Source organism: Puma concolor, chromosome B2 (genome assembly GCF_028749965.1).
Source record: "Puma concolor isolate L17-30 chromosome B2, mPumCon1.1.hap2, whole genome shotgun sequence".
Classification (NCBI taxonomy): domain Eukaryota; kingdom Metazoa; phylum Chordata; class Mammalia; order Carnivora; family Felidae; genus Puma; species Puma concolor.
In genome coordinates, this window is record NC_141671.1 from 90970984 (window position 1) to 90986554 (window position 15571).

The 15571-nt window shown below is 41.4% G+C and overlaps 1 protein-coding gene across 9 annotated transcripts in view; it reads right to left on the bottom strand.

The window, feature by feature from the left end:
* Positions 1-242: 242 nt before the first annotated feature.
* Positions 243-15571, bottom strand: part of FAXC (failed axon connections homolog, metaxin like GST domain containing) — a 79438-nt gene continuing 64109 nt past the window's right edge. For 5 of the 9 annotated variants that reach the window (XM_086707477.1, XM_086707476.1, XM_086707473.1 and 2 more), the window contains one exon: positions 243-9288. In XM_086707477.1, coding sequence (XP_086563603.1) covers positions 8999-9288 — 290 coding nt within the window. In that variant the 3' untranslated portion in view covers positions 243-8998. The remainder of the gene's footprint in view (positions 9289-15571) is intronic. The other 4 variants (XR_015251418.1, XR_015251417.1, XR_015251416.1 and 1 more) reach the window with 4 other exon arrangements.

Genomic DNA, 15571 nt, shown 5'->3' on the forward strand with positions numbered 1-15571 from the left:
TTTCTACTTAAAAAACATTCCGTTGAATTTCTATCTGAAAATTATATGCCTAAAAAATTAATTACCTCTGCTTTAATTACACAAGAACCTTACAAGAAAAATACCTTCCCGATCATCTAAGAGACTACCACTTAACAGTATGTTCGATGCAAAGATTTCAGATTTTCCTCATGAGTGTAAAGTTCAAACACTCAAATCTGCAAAGAGAGAAGCAAATTGGAATAAAGACATTCACAGCAAGCTATTTCATAACCATTAGTTATCATTTACACATCAAATACATACAGCATGAAGACCAAATGTACAGAATTTCCACATTTATATACAGTAATCAACATAGTGCACAATTCAAATCTATCTTACAATCAAGTATACAAGTTTAAATATGGCTTTATAAACTACTAACAATAACTGTGCTAAAGTAACTCATAGGTCCAGAAATAAACACTGGAATGCCACCTCAACATTGAGGCCCTTGTTCAGCAAGATGCTATTCATTGTGTTTGCAAAACAGGTGGTGCAGGTAAATGCTTCCGGGCAGTGTCCATCCATCAGCCCCCAAGCAGCTGAAATGTGGGTTCAAATTATACCAACATTGGTCCTTCCCATCTCGGATCTCTGAAAATAAATCTGTGCACCTTCCACACATTTGGTGACATTGGATTATAAACAAACAGAAGAGAGATTTATAATCAGTGAGATGTTGGTTACCAGGAATTATCAAAACATGCTTTTCCGATTGGTATTGAAATTCTGAAGCAATGCATCTCGTATTTGCATTATTTGCTTTTTCCCCTCCGATCTTTTCTTATTTTGCTTAAGTCCATGTACTGTGAAATCTTTCAGAAATTTTCAAAACATTCTAGATCATGTGGTCCCAAAAACAGAATTAAAATAGCTCTTGTAAAGGGGACATCTATTTATTCACCATTCTCTTCCCCAACCCCAAATGCCCATTTTAAGTAAAAATACTTACATACATACATACATACATACATACATACATACATACATTCGTTGACCTAAAATCATGCGCCCATGCCTATTTTACATCCACTTTGCCACAAATGTTACATACACATTCTTTAATCAGTTGCAGCTTTCTAGGTGCTGCCTGTAAGTACTCCTTGCCCCATTCCCTAAACTCTACTGAGTCCAGAACAACAGCCTTTGAAAATTTCTATGTTTGCCATGGTTTTTAATGTACACATCAGTACTGCAGTATGAGCACTCTGTGTGTGTGTGTGTGTGTGTGTGTGTGTGTGTGTGTGTGTGTGTTTATAAATAAATATGCTAAAGGGCATGCTCAGAAAGTTTTACTAATGAGGTGAATGAGCACAAAGGTTTGGAGACCACTACCTAAATATGAATGATTTGGGGTGTCTCCACTTAAAGGGCATCTATCAAACAAATATACGTTACTTTGTACATTTTATATTCATGAGATGGAAACCATATGCCACGAACCCTTTTGAGAGAATAGAAGAAAGTTCCAGAATCAAAGGAACTGAGCACAGGCCATCGCTGTCAGCTGCTCTCCCATTTCCCAGGCTTGGCTTCAGATGGCACAATCCCAGCACTTGAGCATATAAATTAAGACAAAGATCAACATTATTTCAGTGCTTCCTGCACCGGTCTTTCATACATCCACAAACAATCCTTCCCTACAAATTGCATTTGTTTTTGATTTGTAAACCTGGATTTTGTATTATGTTACTGACGCCACCCCTTAGACAACTTGCGAGGTGCCTGACACGTCTCCAACACAGCCGTACCACGTGCTGCCTGAAGAGGCCACCTTTGTCACCCTTTCCTTCTCTCCTCCCACTCAGTGAAATCTTAGCATCGCCAAATGAAGGATTCAGACCCCCCTCTTCCCAGCCATCATTACCGTTTGAGTCGTGAGACACGCTGCCTGATGCACATTCCTGGGGAAAACACATGTTTACAATAAGCATGATCCCATGAGACTGATCACATGAGGTAATCATTTTGACAGGAGTAACACAAACATGTCGCCCCTACTGAAGCAGAGATTCCTTGAAAGTTTGATACGGTTTTTAATCTTATTGCTGCAAAAGAATTCAGGTACAATTTGTTTAAGGTAAAAATACAATCATCTGGACATGGTTTGTGTTTGCATAAGCCAAATGCGATCTCTTGTGGAGAGACAGAAGCAAATATGACAGAACACTTTCAATTCTGAACAACTGTTAAAGGGAAAAGTCCACAGATTGTTGTTTGGGGTTTGCTTTGTTTTTTTTTTTTAAAATTTTTTTTTTTTCTCAACGTTTTTTTTATTTATTTTTGGGACAGAGAGAGACAGAGCATGAACGGGGGAGGGGCAGAGAGAGAGGGAGACACAGAATCGGAAACAGGCTCCAGGCTCTGAGCCATCAGCCCAGAGCCCGACGCGGGGCTCGAACTCACGGATCGCGAGATCGTGACCTGGCTGAAGTCGGACGCTTAACCGACTGCGCCACCCAGGCGCCCCGGTTTGCTTTGTTTTTTAAGAGGAGGGGGGTGGTAAATATCCAAAGCAGCTCTCTTTCCTAGCCCTCCACTGAACAACTGTACTCCCTCTGCTACCTGTTCAGTCACAGCCAATTAACATGGCAATTCAGCAGCTGACTCCTATTGGTTTTAAAGACATAGGTAGGTGCATAAAATACTAAAGAAAGACCAAAGGTTTAAATATTATTGATAAATGAAAGTTATTCTATTCCAGAGTCATAAAGTAAAAAAAAAAAAAAAAAAAAAATGGCTTGCTATGGGGAGGGAGGGAGGTGAATGGTCATATGTAGCAATACTACTTTTTATAAAATTAACCAGTATCATAAATATATATTGCTCTACAATTAGTGGATTGTTTCAAAATATAAAGTTGTAATTAGGGACAACCAGAATTTTTTAAACTTCATGAAGGCCATCACGTTCACTGATGACATTATTTAATTGTGTACAGAACACCAAAGTACTGTATCAATCTTTTACTCTAACTTGTTTCTTCCACTAAAATGATCAGGAGTGTGGGTGCTGGCTAGACCACATTCATAAGTTACTTTATTACTGTGATGGGACCCTTTATCTATCTACACGTTTTACAATTTGGGGCATAATCTTCTTGAAATTTGAACATCACCACTTTGTCATAATCTAGCCAACAACAGAAACTTCAGAGAGCCTTGCTGTGGGGACAGGTTCCCTGCCTTGGCAGGAGCCAGCATGGTTAAGGAGGTTCCATTGTCAGCCCCAAAAGAGCTGAGTCACTTTCCTTTAAGCGTTTTTTTAGTTTCCTCTGTAACCATCTCTAAGGAGCAAGGCCAGTAAGTTATCCATTCCAGTTATCCTAAACATTAAGGAACTGTAAATATCTTTTTTTTTTTTAATGTTTATTTTTGAGAGACAGAGAGTGAGCAGTGGAGGGGCATAGAGAGAGGGAGACACAGAATCCAAAGCAGGCTCCAGGCTGTGAGCAGTCAGCACAGAGCCTGACCCAGGGCTTGAACTCAGGAACAGCGAAATCATGACCTGAGCTGACATTGGACGCTTAACCGACTGAGCCACCCAGGCGCCCCCGGAACTTTAAATGTCTTTAGGATATCCTTTAAATTCAGGGACTAAAAACTCAAGTTTCTGGTAAGGAATTCAAATGAAGAAAATATTCATCATCTGTTGACATTTACTGGTACTAGCAAAAGAACTCTGGGAAAGAGGGACCTCCTGCCCCACATACCAAGGGGATCCTTTCAACCTTCACCCAGTTTCACCACTGGAAGCAATTGAAAAAAGGTCAAGCACTCCACAATCACACATTAATTGATGGCTGGACCTATTAAAGATGTGTTGCCAAAGTTCAGCATTCAGACTTGGAAGTATTTGTCATCGAATGTTTTTTCACTGGTTCTTGTTCAACTTAAACAGCACTGCACATAAAGGAGAACAAAGGATCCTGGATCATAGTCAGGAACAATAAAAATAACTTCACCCTGTAAAAAAACAAAAAGAAGAAGAAGAAGAAGACGACGACGACAAAGAAGAACCTGAGTAGTTACCTATCAACAAAGGCACCATCCTTTTATTGAAAATACACTCAACAGTTATCCTACGAATGAATTAATGAATGATGAATACAGGAAAACTTGACTGTGCCGATCTTTTTCCTATAAGGAAAAATCCAGCCTCTTCTCTCCTACCTTAATAACCCTAGGCCAAAGCCTACTCCTGCAGAAGTGGTGGGTTTGAGGCCTGAAATGAAGCTTACCTGGCCCTGAATTAATTTTGATAAGCCAACTTTTTGGATGGTTAACAGATAACCAAGAACAATAACAATAAAACCTTGTCAGTTTCAAAATGCCAAGCCTGTCAAAACAAAGATATTCTCTCAATTAACGTAAGACAGCTCTTCTTCCTTCCTTCCCTGTCACTCAACACACACCCAACACGGATAATAACAGAGATTGCTTTTGCACGCACATCCCATACCAATTTTCTACTCTCTGCATATGTCAAAGGCAAGAAAGAATGAACACTAACAACAGTAGCTTTTAAAGACTCTTTAGAAGGCTTCTTCCACTGGGGTCCATGAGCCCCCTAAAGAATCCATGGATGATTTCAGGTCTCTAAATCCGAAGTTACATGTAAAATTTTGTGTATTTGCATATATGTATTTTTCTGGTAATAAGGTATAGGACTTTCATTAGATTATCAAAGGAATCCCTGACGCAAACAGTTTAAAAGCACTACTTTCTAGTGTGTGGCCTGCTTTCTAGGCATACCTTTCCCATGCAGCCAGCAGGGAAGCCAACGATGTGTGCTGTGTTTCTAGAGGAAGGGGAGATTATAATGAGCTGGGAAGTCTTCTTGCGGAACTGATGAAGTTGGGCCTTGGGAGGTGGGCATGAGTTGGGCCAGTGGACAGGAAGGGCAGGGTTTTCAGGAGGGAGGCTAGCATAAGCAGAAGCAGAGTGGGGACATGAGGCATGTTTAGGCAATGGCAAGGAGACCAACCAGGATGCACTGGATGGCTCATATGGAGAAGCCCTGGGAGACATCCCAGGAAACAAGATGAAGGAAGAGCTGAGAATACCAGGGCCCAGAGAGTGACCCTCATCCTGAGGCAATATGGCACCCCATCAGGGCCAGAAATTCTTTTAAAAATTAATGGTGTAGGGTGGAATGGATCAGGGAAGTGACCAAGCATTTAGAAGAGGCCATTGCATTAGTCTGGGCAAAAGCGGATGCCCTAAAATCAGGGTGCCATGTCTGTTCTGTTCACCCTCTAGATCTCCTGTGGATCTCGGGGCCAGGAACAGGACAGGTGCTCAGTAAATACCCAAGGAGTGATAATATGGCATAGATTCTTTAAAAGATAAAAAAGAATATGGAGTCTTGGTGACTTGGTATCATTCAGAGTCTAGCAGTGCCTTGCACAGAGTAAATTCTTGAATTGGTCTGGACTGGGCTGAACAGACATGGAGAGCAAGAGTGGAAGATTCCAAGCACTCTTTGAGAGAGGCTGGGGATGTGCTGGTTCCATGAGCATGGACTGATTTCTCAGGGAATGTGGGTTTTAAAAAGAAACAAAGTCAAAGTAACGTAACGGCAAGAACCATCTAAGGCAAGGTGAAAGACTTCAGTTCAGGTCTTGCCTACAAATGAATATGCGTGTGATATGGAGCCAATAAGAACCTCAGAGGCTCTCTTGTAAGGGGCTTTCTACAACTAATCCATTACCCAGCTATATACATTCTTATGGTTTTATGTTTTCTCTTAAATAACCTAGGCAAGACCCATAAAGCTAAAATTCCTAGCTCTTCCCTTCCTTGAACTCTAACTATTTCAAGCAAACGTATCCTAATACCTAATGCCACAGTATAAACAGGCCGGGCTCACTGGAGAGCCAGACTACAGCTATGATTCAAGTTCTTGTGTCTGTGGTCAGTCACCAGGGTAGCTAGCTCATGGCCTCAACAATAGCATCACTGTTCACAATTCATTATGTCACAACAACAAAATGGTCAACTCTGACAATATAGCTTACCTCTGCCTAGCTGACACAGGCAGATTAAATCACACTGCTACTGCTCCTTAATCCTGATGAGGGGCAAAGGGAAGTGGATAGAGGGGCAGAATTTATTTTTACACTGAGAGGTAAAAAATAAAACACACAAACAAAAAAACCGGGCAGCTAGTGGGGCTTCTGTCCAACCAAAAAACATCTGTTAACATTAAAGATCACACCTCCTTAAGTCACTTTCCAGGAAAAAAAGAAACACAACTTGAATAAGTAAGCCAGATGACCAAAATGTCCCCTAATTTCTTGTTATATTTTCTTTTAAGTAGCACCTGTTCACCATATTGGAGAACACTTCAAATCTGGGGAACTTAGGAACAAACCAGGTAAAATTAAAGCCCTTCCAATAAAGACTACCTAGGTCATCCACACGACAGTGATTTTGTCTTGATCGTTTTGTTTCCATAACCCACATTGGGAAGGTAAAACCTGGGTATATTCCAGGGTTCCAAATCAAGTTACACCTTCGGAATGTTGAGTGCCCAGTCATGAGCTGGCAGGCTAGTACCCAAGACTCCAAGTGGTAATGTCCATTCAAGCCTCTGTGAGAGGCACCTGGAAAGAATGACTTATTTTACAACTTCACGATGAACACTGGCTCTCTATGTACTTGCCCTGCAAGCAATGCACAGTAAAACGATGTGTGACTCTGCACAGCCATAACTTAAATCATTCTTGACGCGAAGACACAACACGCTTTGTGCTATACAGTGAGAATAAATTGCAGGCAAGATTGCAAACACAACTTTTTCCAGCTATGGATGGGGATAGGTCAACTTGGTCTTTGTGCGGCCGGGTCCACAGCCTAGCTGGTTATTACATTCACATTTGCAAGCCAGAAGTTTCCCTAGTCACACAGAACTACCACCAGCTGACCTTGGAACACACGTGTTAGAGACAGGCGAGGTGAAGAGTCCTCCCAAGTGTCGCTGGAGATACGACACGCTCATCCATTCATATCTTCTCCCCCACATTTTCATCAGGCACCAAACAGTCCTCTCAAAGATGAATGCTTTTAATAAGAAACTAACGACTGAGTTTCCTGTGCAATGAGAATCTCTAACTGAGGGTATCTCAGCATCTGTCCCCAGTTACACAGGTCCTACACTGTGGCTCCAATGGTAAACAGCCTCAGTAATTCTCCCCCTTTACCTCTTTGTGAATCCGCAGCATTTTAGGATTGTTTTGCAAAAGCCATATTCAAAGAGAGTCTTTTTCAAGCAAATACACGAACTTCTCAGGAGAAATTGCTGTCTCTTTTGAAAAATGCCTCTTTGGCCCCACCATGAATAACCATTACCCAGTGAGTCCGTTGAGATCAGAAGCAAAGCAGCTGTGCTTGCGGTTGTAAATCGTAACACCGACTCTCCTAGCCCAAATCCATGGCCGTCACCCCAGCATCTTCACCCCATATTTCACTGGAAAATGTTCTAAGTCAACAAAAAGGATGTCTTCAGAGATAGAGCGCTTTAGTAAATACAGTAACCCCAAGGGTCCATGTGCTCTACAGGGACAGAGAGGGAGCACAGGGCAGCTACGGGAGATCCTTAAGAAACATTAAGATTTGTCCCCAGCATTGCCTTCCTCTCATGGGGCAATGGCTGAGAACGCCAGAAAAGTTGCATTAGTAAAACTGCATAGAGTCTACACTGCACAAAGTGCTTTGATACCTGTCACGTGATCCTCTTCAGACTTCATCTTTTCGATACGTCTTGCAAGGTTTGTTTTCAAAAAGACATTACACGTTGGCAAGCATCTGCTTAGAAAAATCAGTCAAATCCTTTCCCCTTCACCTCTACGAAACCCATCATATTCCTGAGCTTTATTCCCTTCAAATAAATCAAACACAGGCAACTTAACACTCGGGAGTCTACAAAGGACAACATTCCAGCGTGCGGTCAGGCAACGGAAGAAAGACGTCTGCAAATACACAGAACTGAAGACTGTGTGTAGCTGTCGATGCTCTGTGAAAGCATTTTCAAACGTCTTTCAGTAAAAGATTTCCATTCAGGCAAGATCACAAAGAAGAATGGTGACAGAATCCTAACTGCGCCTTTGCGTGTGTTTTCGTCTGCTCGGCTTTGGCGAGTGACTGTGGCTGCTGTTGGCTGGATATGGAATTCCTCTGCCCTCAAATGTTCATACGCAGGAAGCACAATAAAGAATAAAATGTTGTGTTTATGTCACACCTCTTCCAAGAGGTGCTACCACATGAATCCTCACAACACCCCTGTGAGGTAGGTAGGTGGAGAGTATCGTTATCCCCACCTTACAGGTGGGGGAATGAGGCACACAAGAATTAAGGGACTCGCCCGAAATCACACAGCTAGTCACTGGCAGGACTGAGAATAAATCTTATACTGATTAGCACCTAGCACAGTGCTTTGCACATAGTAGGTGTTCACTGAATATCTATGGATTTTTATTTGAATTATCTCAACATACAATATACACACATAAAATACAAGCAGCCACCATAGGATATTTGTCTCTTGGACATTTCCCCCGATGATTTCTCTCATTACTTGGAACCCTGGTGGGTGAAGGACGTTCGAGAATCCAGCTCACAAATAAGCCCTCGGGTTGAAGACGATCTACATAGACACAATCCGCAGACAATCTGCTCTTGCCCCTGCTCTGCCACACAGTGTTAGTTTTCTAATGAAAACAAAAATGGATTTCAGGAACCATGCTGACTTTTTTTTTTTTTCCTTTTTGCCTGTTTGTTTTAAATGGAGCCATCCGAATGGTTCTGTGTCTCGTTTGTACAAAAAGAAATAAGGCTGCTATCGTCCAGTTAGCTCGTGAGAACTGTGTCGAGCACGAAGATCTCCTCCCAGCTCAGATGGATTTCCACCTGGGAAATCGGACCAACCCCAGGGAGTGGCCACTCTGGCAGAAGAGGGTCAGCGAGGCTGAACGTCACTTGCACTGTTCGTGGTCTGTGTAGTCCTCCATGTCCACGTCAGAATCAAAGAGCGAGTGTCCGGTGAAATCCGTGTCTGGGGTTCTGGAAAAACTGTTCTCTGCTCCCTCATCTTCAAAGGTCTCTGTCCTTGAGTAAAAGCTGAAATCCAGCAGGGGCGTGTGGGTTTTGCTCCCTTCGCTGCTCTCCTCGGACTCATAGATGGTGTTGTCATCATCATGGTGCCACTCAGGCCAGAATTTCCTCCTTATCCTCTCACAGTACATGGCAAGGTTGATGAGCTCACCTGCGGGGTGGTAAGGAAAGCCAGGGTTAATTCTCAAAGGCAGCAATCTGCCAGCAGCTTGGCCTTCTGCGGGGTTGGGAAGAACGCGGTGGGGTAGACCTTAACAGTGTTTTTCCAAAGACGGACTATCAGATATTTAGATTTTCACGCGCAGAAGAAGAAAGGCGAGTGGAAAAAGTTAAGTGTGAGTGGGCTGGGTGAGTGAAGTGTGAGTGGGCAGGGAGTCGTAGGGTGATGGTGGGGGTGGGGGTGGGGGTGGCGGTGGTAATTTATCCAGAATGGCAGCTCAACTACCACCATTGAGCGTTGTCAAGCATTTTAGTATTTTGTGTTTGCTTATCAAGAGAACTGGAACTTCCACTGGTTCATATTTAAATTAAGTTATGCCCCATGTAAATCCACCAACTGTCCGCGAGGTCAGCCAGCCAGAAGTAATTCCTCTTTCCACAAATATTGGTGGTGCTATTAAGGGCTGGGTTCTATGCCACGTCGTTGAAGAAAGTTATGTTAAGATGCAAATTTTGCCCTAAATGATCCTAAATAAAATGGATAATTCAGAATTGTCTACAGATGAGTGTGCCCCCCCCCCCAGGCACATTTAGTAAAACAGATTTTTTTTTTTTAAATAAAATTGAACGGCTATACTTATAATTAGGTTCCCAACTCAGTTACTGGGCTACTTCTTTTTCCTGTGAATCAAAAGAACACTTCTGTTAAGTTGCTAAAATTGTCCCGGCATTTGTCTGAAACGTGACACAGAATTGACTTTCATTTCCAAATTCCAAATGAAAAATAAAGAGGGTGAGTTTTTGCCTTTGATCCACCAGATGGCACTATTGCTTACGAATACATGATCTGGCACTCCCTTACCGGACTTCATTGCCCTAAGAATATTCCTTGGATTTTTTTTTTTAAGTTATATAAACATCTACTTATTATAGAGGTAACCCAGGTTTTATTGAAGAATGTTAGAAAATACCAACACACAGAAAACAAAAGAATTACCAATAATCACATTCACCATATTAACATTTCTGTTTATATCCTTGGATATACATTTACATATATTTACATTTGCTATTTAGCATTTGCTATATATTGTCCCTTATGCTACTTTTTTCCACTTAACAACATAAAATGAAAAACTGTCAATTTCACACTATCACCTTGATAACTGCACAGCAGTTCATTATTCAGATGTACCATAGTTTCATTTTGTTTTTACCACACCCCCTTCAAGGCCATTTAGGTTGTTTCTACATTAACAGGTCTACTGACTATAGTCTTTAACTACTCTATTTTATTTTCTATCAAAGAAGATAATACATTCTCATTTTGGAAGATCAGAAGTCTGTATATAGAAACGCCATAAAGAAGAAAACAAAAGCCCCCTATAATCTCGTCAATCCAAGGTAATCACAGTAGCGTTTTGATGTACTTTTTCAGTATGTTTTCTATTTATTGTCATTATTAATGTTTCCTGTTACTTCGTATGATGTTGTTATATACATTTTCCCATGAAAATTTTTCAAAACTTGATTGCTGTTCTGCTTACATAAGCACATCTCCTGTAAAATGTAACGAAGCAAATCCCCCTACTTCACAGATCCTATCAAGCAGTGAGCCAGGATTGGTTGCAGGTCACCATTTTCAGTTGTCTCAGATCGTAACAGTTCAACTCATACCATATATGCGCCCATTCTGATTGCCCCTTCCTCGAAGAGTTTACACACACGCCCCGGAGCCAGAAGCCAAGGAGCCACAGGATTGCTCCTTAAAAAGATGCATGCCAAACCTTCACTTAGATCCTCCCTCAGGAAAGCAGTCATGAAACACCTCAGTAGGTATGGCTCCCAGTCACTGGTAACCAAGAATCGGATAAAGATGTGGAGGCGGCACCAAGGTTTGGTGGGAGGTGGCAATCAGAGATGGATTATGGTCACTTCATAGCAGGGTCTGGGGACAGCCGTGTTTGCCTCAATCACGTCCATTCCCTATGAGCTGTTTAGGGAGCAGCTAGAAAGTCAGAATCTATTCCCAATAGCCACAGGATCTACAACATATACGATTCTATCCACTTCTTCTGTGGCTGTTTTTTCCACCACCTGTTTCTTCACTTTTCTTCCAGGAGAGCCGCCCTGCCTTTGTACTATGTGACATTAATACCACTTCAGTGTGCAATAATAAAAAGTAATAATAGCAAACATACAAATAGCCCTTACTGTGTACCGGGCACTGTTTGAAGTGCTTTTATGCATCTGTTGAATTAGTCCTCGCAACAACCCTATGAGGCAGGAACTATTATGATCCCCATCTGTCATGAGAACACTGAAGCAACAGAGAGGTTAATTAACTTGCCTAAGGTCACACAGTAAGAAAGTGGCAGAGCCAAGATTTAAACACCAGCAGTCTCCAGACTCCATGCCCTTCACCACCAACCACCTCTCTCTCTCTCTCTCCCTCTCTCTCTCTCTTTCTCTCTCTCTCTCCCCCTCTCCCCCACCCCCCCCCCCACTGGTGATCTCACAGCCTGACTTGAGAATTCATAGATGCACACTCCCTGTCACAGATTATTTTTCTCAAATTCTCTCCGGGGTACTAAGAATTATGAGGGGATAGGTGCTGCCCCTCAAAGATAATGAGTTGTCAAGAAGTGATCATTCTATCATGCAGTCCAGAAAGAGTTTGCTTTGATAAGCAAAAACTAGGAGCTCACGAACCCATCCTCATTTCCTGCCACTGATAAAAAAGAGTAGAACGAAGAATGAAATTTTATGTTTGACTTTGCCAATTCTGTCTGGCTTTGCCAATTCCTTCTGTGCCTAGATTCTCCATCAGCGGACTCAACATGTCCCAGCCAAAAGAATAGAAAAAGTTGGCAGTAGAAAATGGCTTTGTGTGTGTGTGCGAGATATTCCTTTGTCAACACAAATGCCTACGCTGAGGATGTAAACTTTGTGAAATAATGGAAAAACTGACTTTTTTAAAGTGTACTCAATAATCAGGTAACAATTTCATCCATCAAACTGGTAAAAATTAAGATTTGATAACATCCAATGTGGAGGGTCAGGCATTGTAAGCACATGTCTGGTGGAATTATAAGATTGCTATAACCTTTTTTGGAAAGTAATCTGATGTCATCTATTGAAATTTTAAATGTATCTGTTGGCCCAAAACTCCACTTTTAGTTCTCTATTCTACTAAAATAAAAGCACTAGTATTATAAACATATATGTATACCAACGTCGACAGCATTATGTCAGTAAAAAAGAAAGAAAAGAAATATGGAAACAGCCTGAATGTCCATCAATAGGGACCGATTGAATAAATTATGGTGTATCAATTCTATATAATATTTTGCAGATGTTAAAAAGACACGATATTCTATTAAGTGAAAAAAGCAGGGCGCACCTGGGTGGCTCAGTCGGTTAAACACCTGACTTTGGCTCAGGTCATGATCTCACAGTTCACGGGTTTGAGCCCTGCATCGGGCTCTATGCTGACAGCTCAGAGCCTGGAGCCTGCTTCAGATTCTGTGTGTCCCTCTTTCTCTACCCCTCCCGTGCTTGCATTCTCTCTCTCTCTCTCCCTTTCTCTCTCAAAAATAAATAAACATTAAAAAACAATTTTTTAAAAAAAAAAAAAGCAAGTTACAAAGTAATGTGTATAATGCAATTCTACTGTTTGGTTTAAAAGCACTGGGGTCCCTGGGTGGCGCAGTCGGTTAAGCGTCGGACTTCAGCCAGGTCACGATCTCGCGGTCCGTGAGTTCGAGCCCCGCGTCAGGCTCTGGGCTGACGGCTCAGAGCCTGGAGCCTGTTTCCGATTCTGTGTCTCCCTCTCTCTCTGCCCCTCCCCCGTTCATGCTCTGTCTCTCTCTCTCAAAGATAAACATTTAAAAATATTTAATAAAAAAAATTTTTTTAAGTTCAAAACAAACTTGAATGCTGTGATGAGGACACCACCTTCCCCTCATCTCCTTGAAGCTAAAGGATACAAATTCGTAGATCTCAAAATACAAATACCCACAAAAGTCATCTGAGCCATCCTCTTCCTGAGACCAGACCTCTTGCTGAACACTTCCAGACGGAGAACAGTAAGTGTGGGGGGGTGGGGATAGACTCAGCTATTTCTCAAGGATATCCAGCATTTCTTCCACCTTTCAATTAATCAAATAAGAAGCAAAAAGTCACCCAACAGTAACAAATGACTGCTGGTAAAAGAGCTAATGAATAAAGTGTTTCTCAGCACAAGAAGGTTGTGGTTCTCACACATCCAGAAAAATAGCATCGTGCTGTGGGCCTGCTACATGCTACAAGGCGGGCAGACAGGTCGCAGAACTCCTTCCCTTCTGGCACTTCTGTCCACTTTTCCAGCCTCTGTAGTGTTCCATGTCTGTTTCAAAGAGTGCCCAGATCCACATGCAATTCCCTAAAAAGGACACTCTGAACAAAATGTCAAATGGGACTCTACAGGAGGAATTTGCTGAGAGTAAAACTGAGATTCTTTACTGGAAAAATGGCAAAAATTTCAAAATAAATTATATACAATCTTAATTGGGGAACAAAATTCGAGGTACTTTCAGACGGTACTCACAAGAATATAAACTGCTACAGTCTTTCTAGAAAGCAGTTTAGCCATACAGACCAAGGGCTTATACCTTTTGAGACAGAAGTTCCCCAACTACAAATTTAGCTTAAGGAAATAACCAGAGATAAGCAAGAATATATATTTATACAACAGTCACTTCGGAATATTGGTAAACAAGTATGTGAAATAACCCATGAGACCAGAAAAAGATTAATCACATAAATTACAATGTAGCCATAGGATACAGGATATTATGCAACTACTAAACATATTGTTTTAAGGTACATTGAATGACAAGAGAAATGAAGACACAGTTATTTAAAATTTATAGGTTTATAACTGTATCAATACCGTGATCCTGATTTTGAAAATATATACATACATGTATTTGATGAAAGATGAGGATACATACCACAATATTAACAGTTGTCTGTGGGTGACAGGGACACAAGTTATTTTTTTTTAACTTTTCTATTTTTTCTAGATTCTCTCCAGCAAGGAAATAATATTTCATATATCTACATCTATATATATGCAAACACATACTTATGTATATTTTGAGAACTGTTGAATATTCAAAGTCTGTCCTCCTACTCACCTAAATTAAGGCAAGTTTCTCCCTACTTTAGATGGCTCCAGAAGCAGCCTCTGTGGCTCCCTACTGTAATTAATATCTAGGACCAAAAGCTAATATTTATGCATATATACACTCACACATTCACACATGTAGCAAGGCCAAAAGTGCCCTGGCTGTTCCAAAGCTAGGCAGAAAACTGCCTGATCTAAGCCATTCACGTTCCTGGATTTGAGCCAGTTCTAAATCATACAGGTTCTTAGTTGTTTCTGCTTCTCCTTCCTCTTGTTACTTCTTGGGAAAGTCTCCACCACAGAAAGAACAAAGGCAGAGAAAGAAGTTGAGACCAAAATATTAGTCTATTAGCAGCTCCAATCAGAAGATTTAGAAGGGCATGAAATCAATGACCAAAATGAGATTTAAAGACCCTCTGTGGACTTTTTTTTAATGTTTATTCATTTTTGAGAGAGACAGACACTGAGCATGAGCAGAGTAGGGGCAGAGAGAGAGGGAGACACAGAATTTGAAGCAGGCTCTAGGCTCTGAGCTGTCAGCACAGAGCCAGATGCAGGGCTCGAACCCACGAACTATGAGATTATGACCTGAGCTGAAGTTGAATCCTTAACCAGACTCCCAGGTGCCCCTAGAGACCCTCTGTGGACTTTAATGACTCATGCTAGTCCCCAGGGAGAATTGGAAGCTGCTACCTTGTTTAAGAATCAAAGTACATGAAACTGTGTGCCAAAGTCCCTCACAGACGATGGTGTCAGATTCCCCCAAATGTGTGGGTCTTGGGTGGGACTCAAAATCAATCCTCTAATCTTCCAATCCTCCAAAAAGGCTGGTCATTTCTTTAAAAATAACATTAAATGTTTCAAGTCCTTCCAGGAAGTAAAAGAGAAAAGGGCCAAGTCATAAATAATTTAACATAAAGATGCTTCATTCCTACAAGAAGGGATTCTATAGAATTTGAGAGTTCTACTGATAGTGAATACCTAAATGCTCTGACTAAATACCAGATGACCTCAGCCGCGTGCGCGCGTGTGTGTGTCTGTACGCTTGGGTACAAATGTAAGTCTATGTGTACAAGTGTATGGGATGTGTGTGTATAAAAGTATG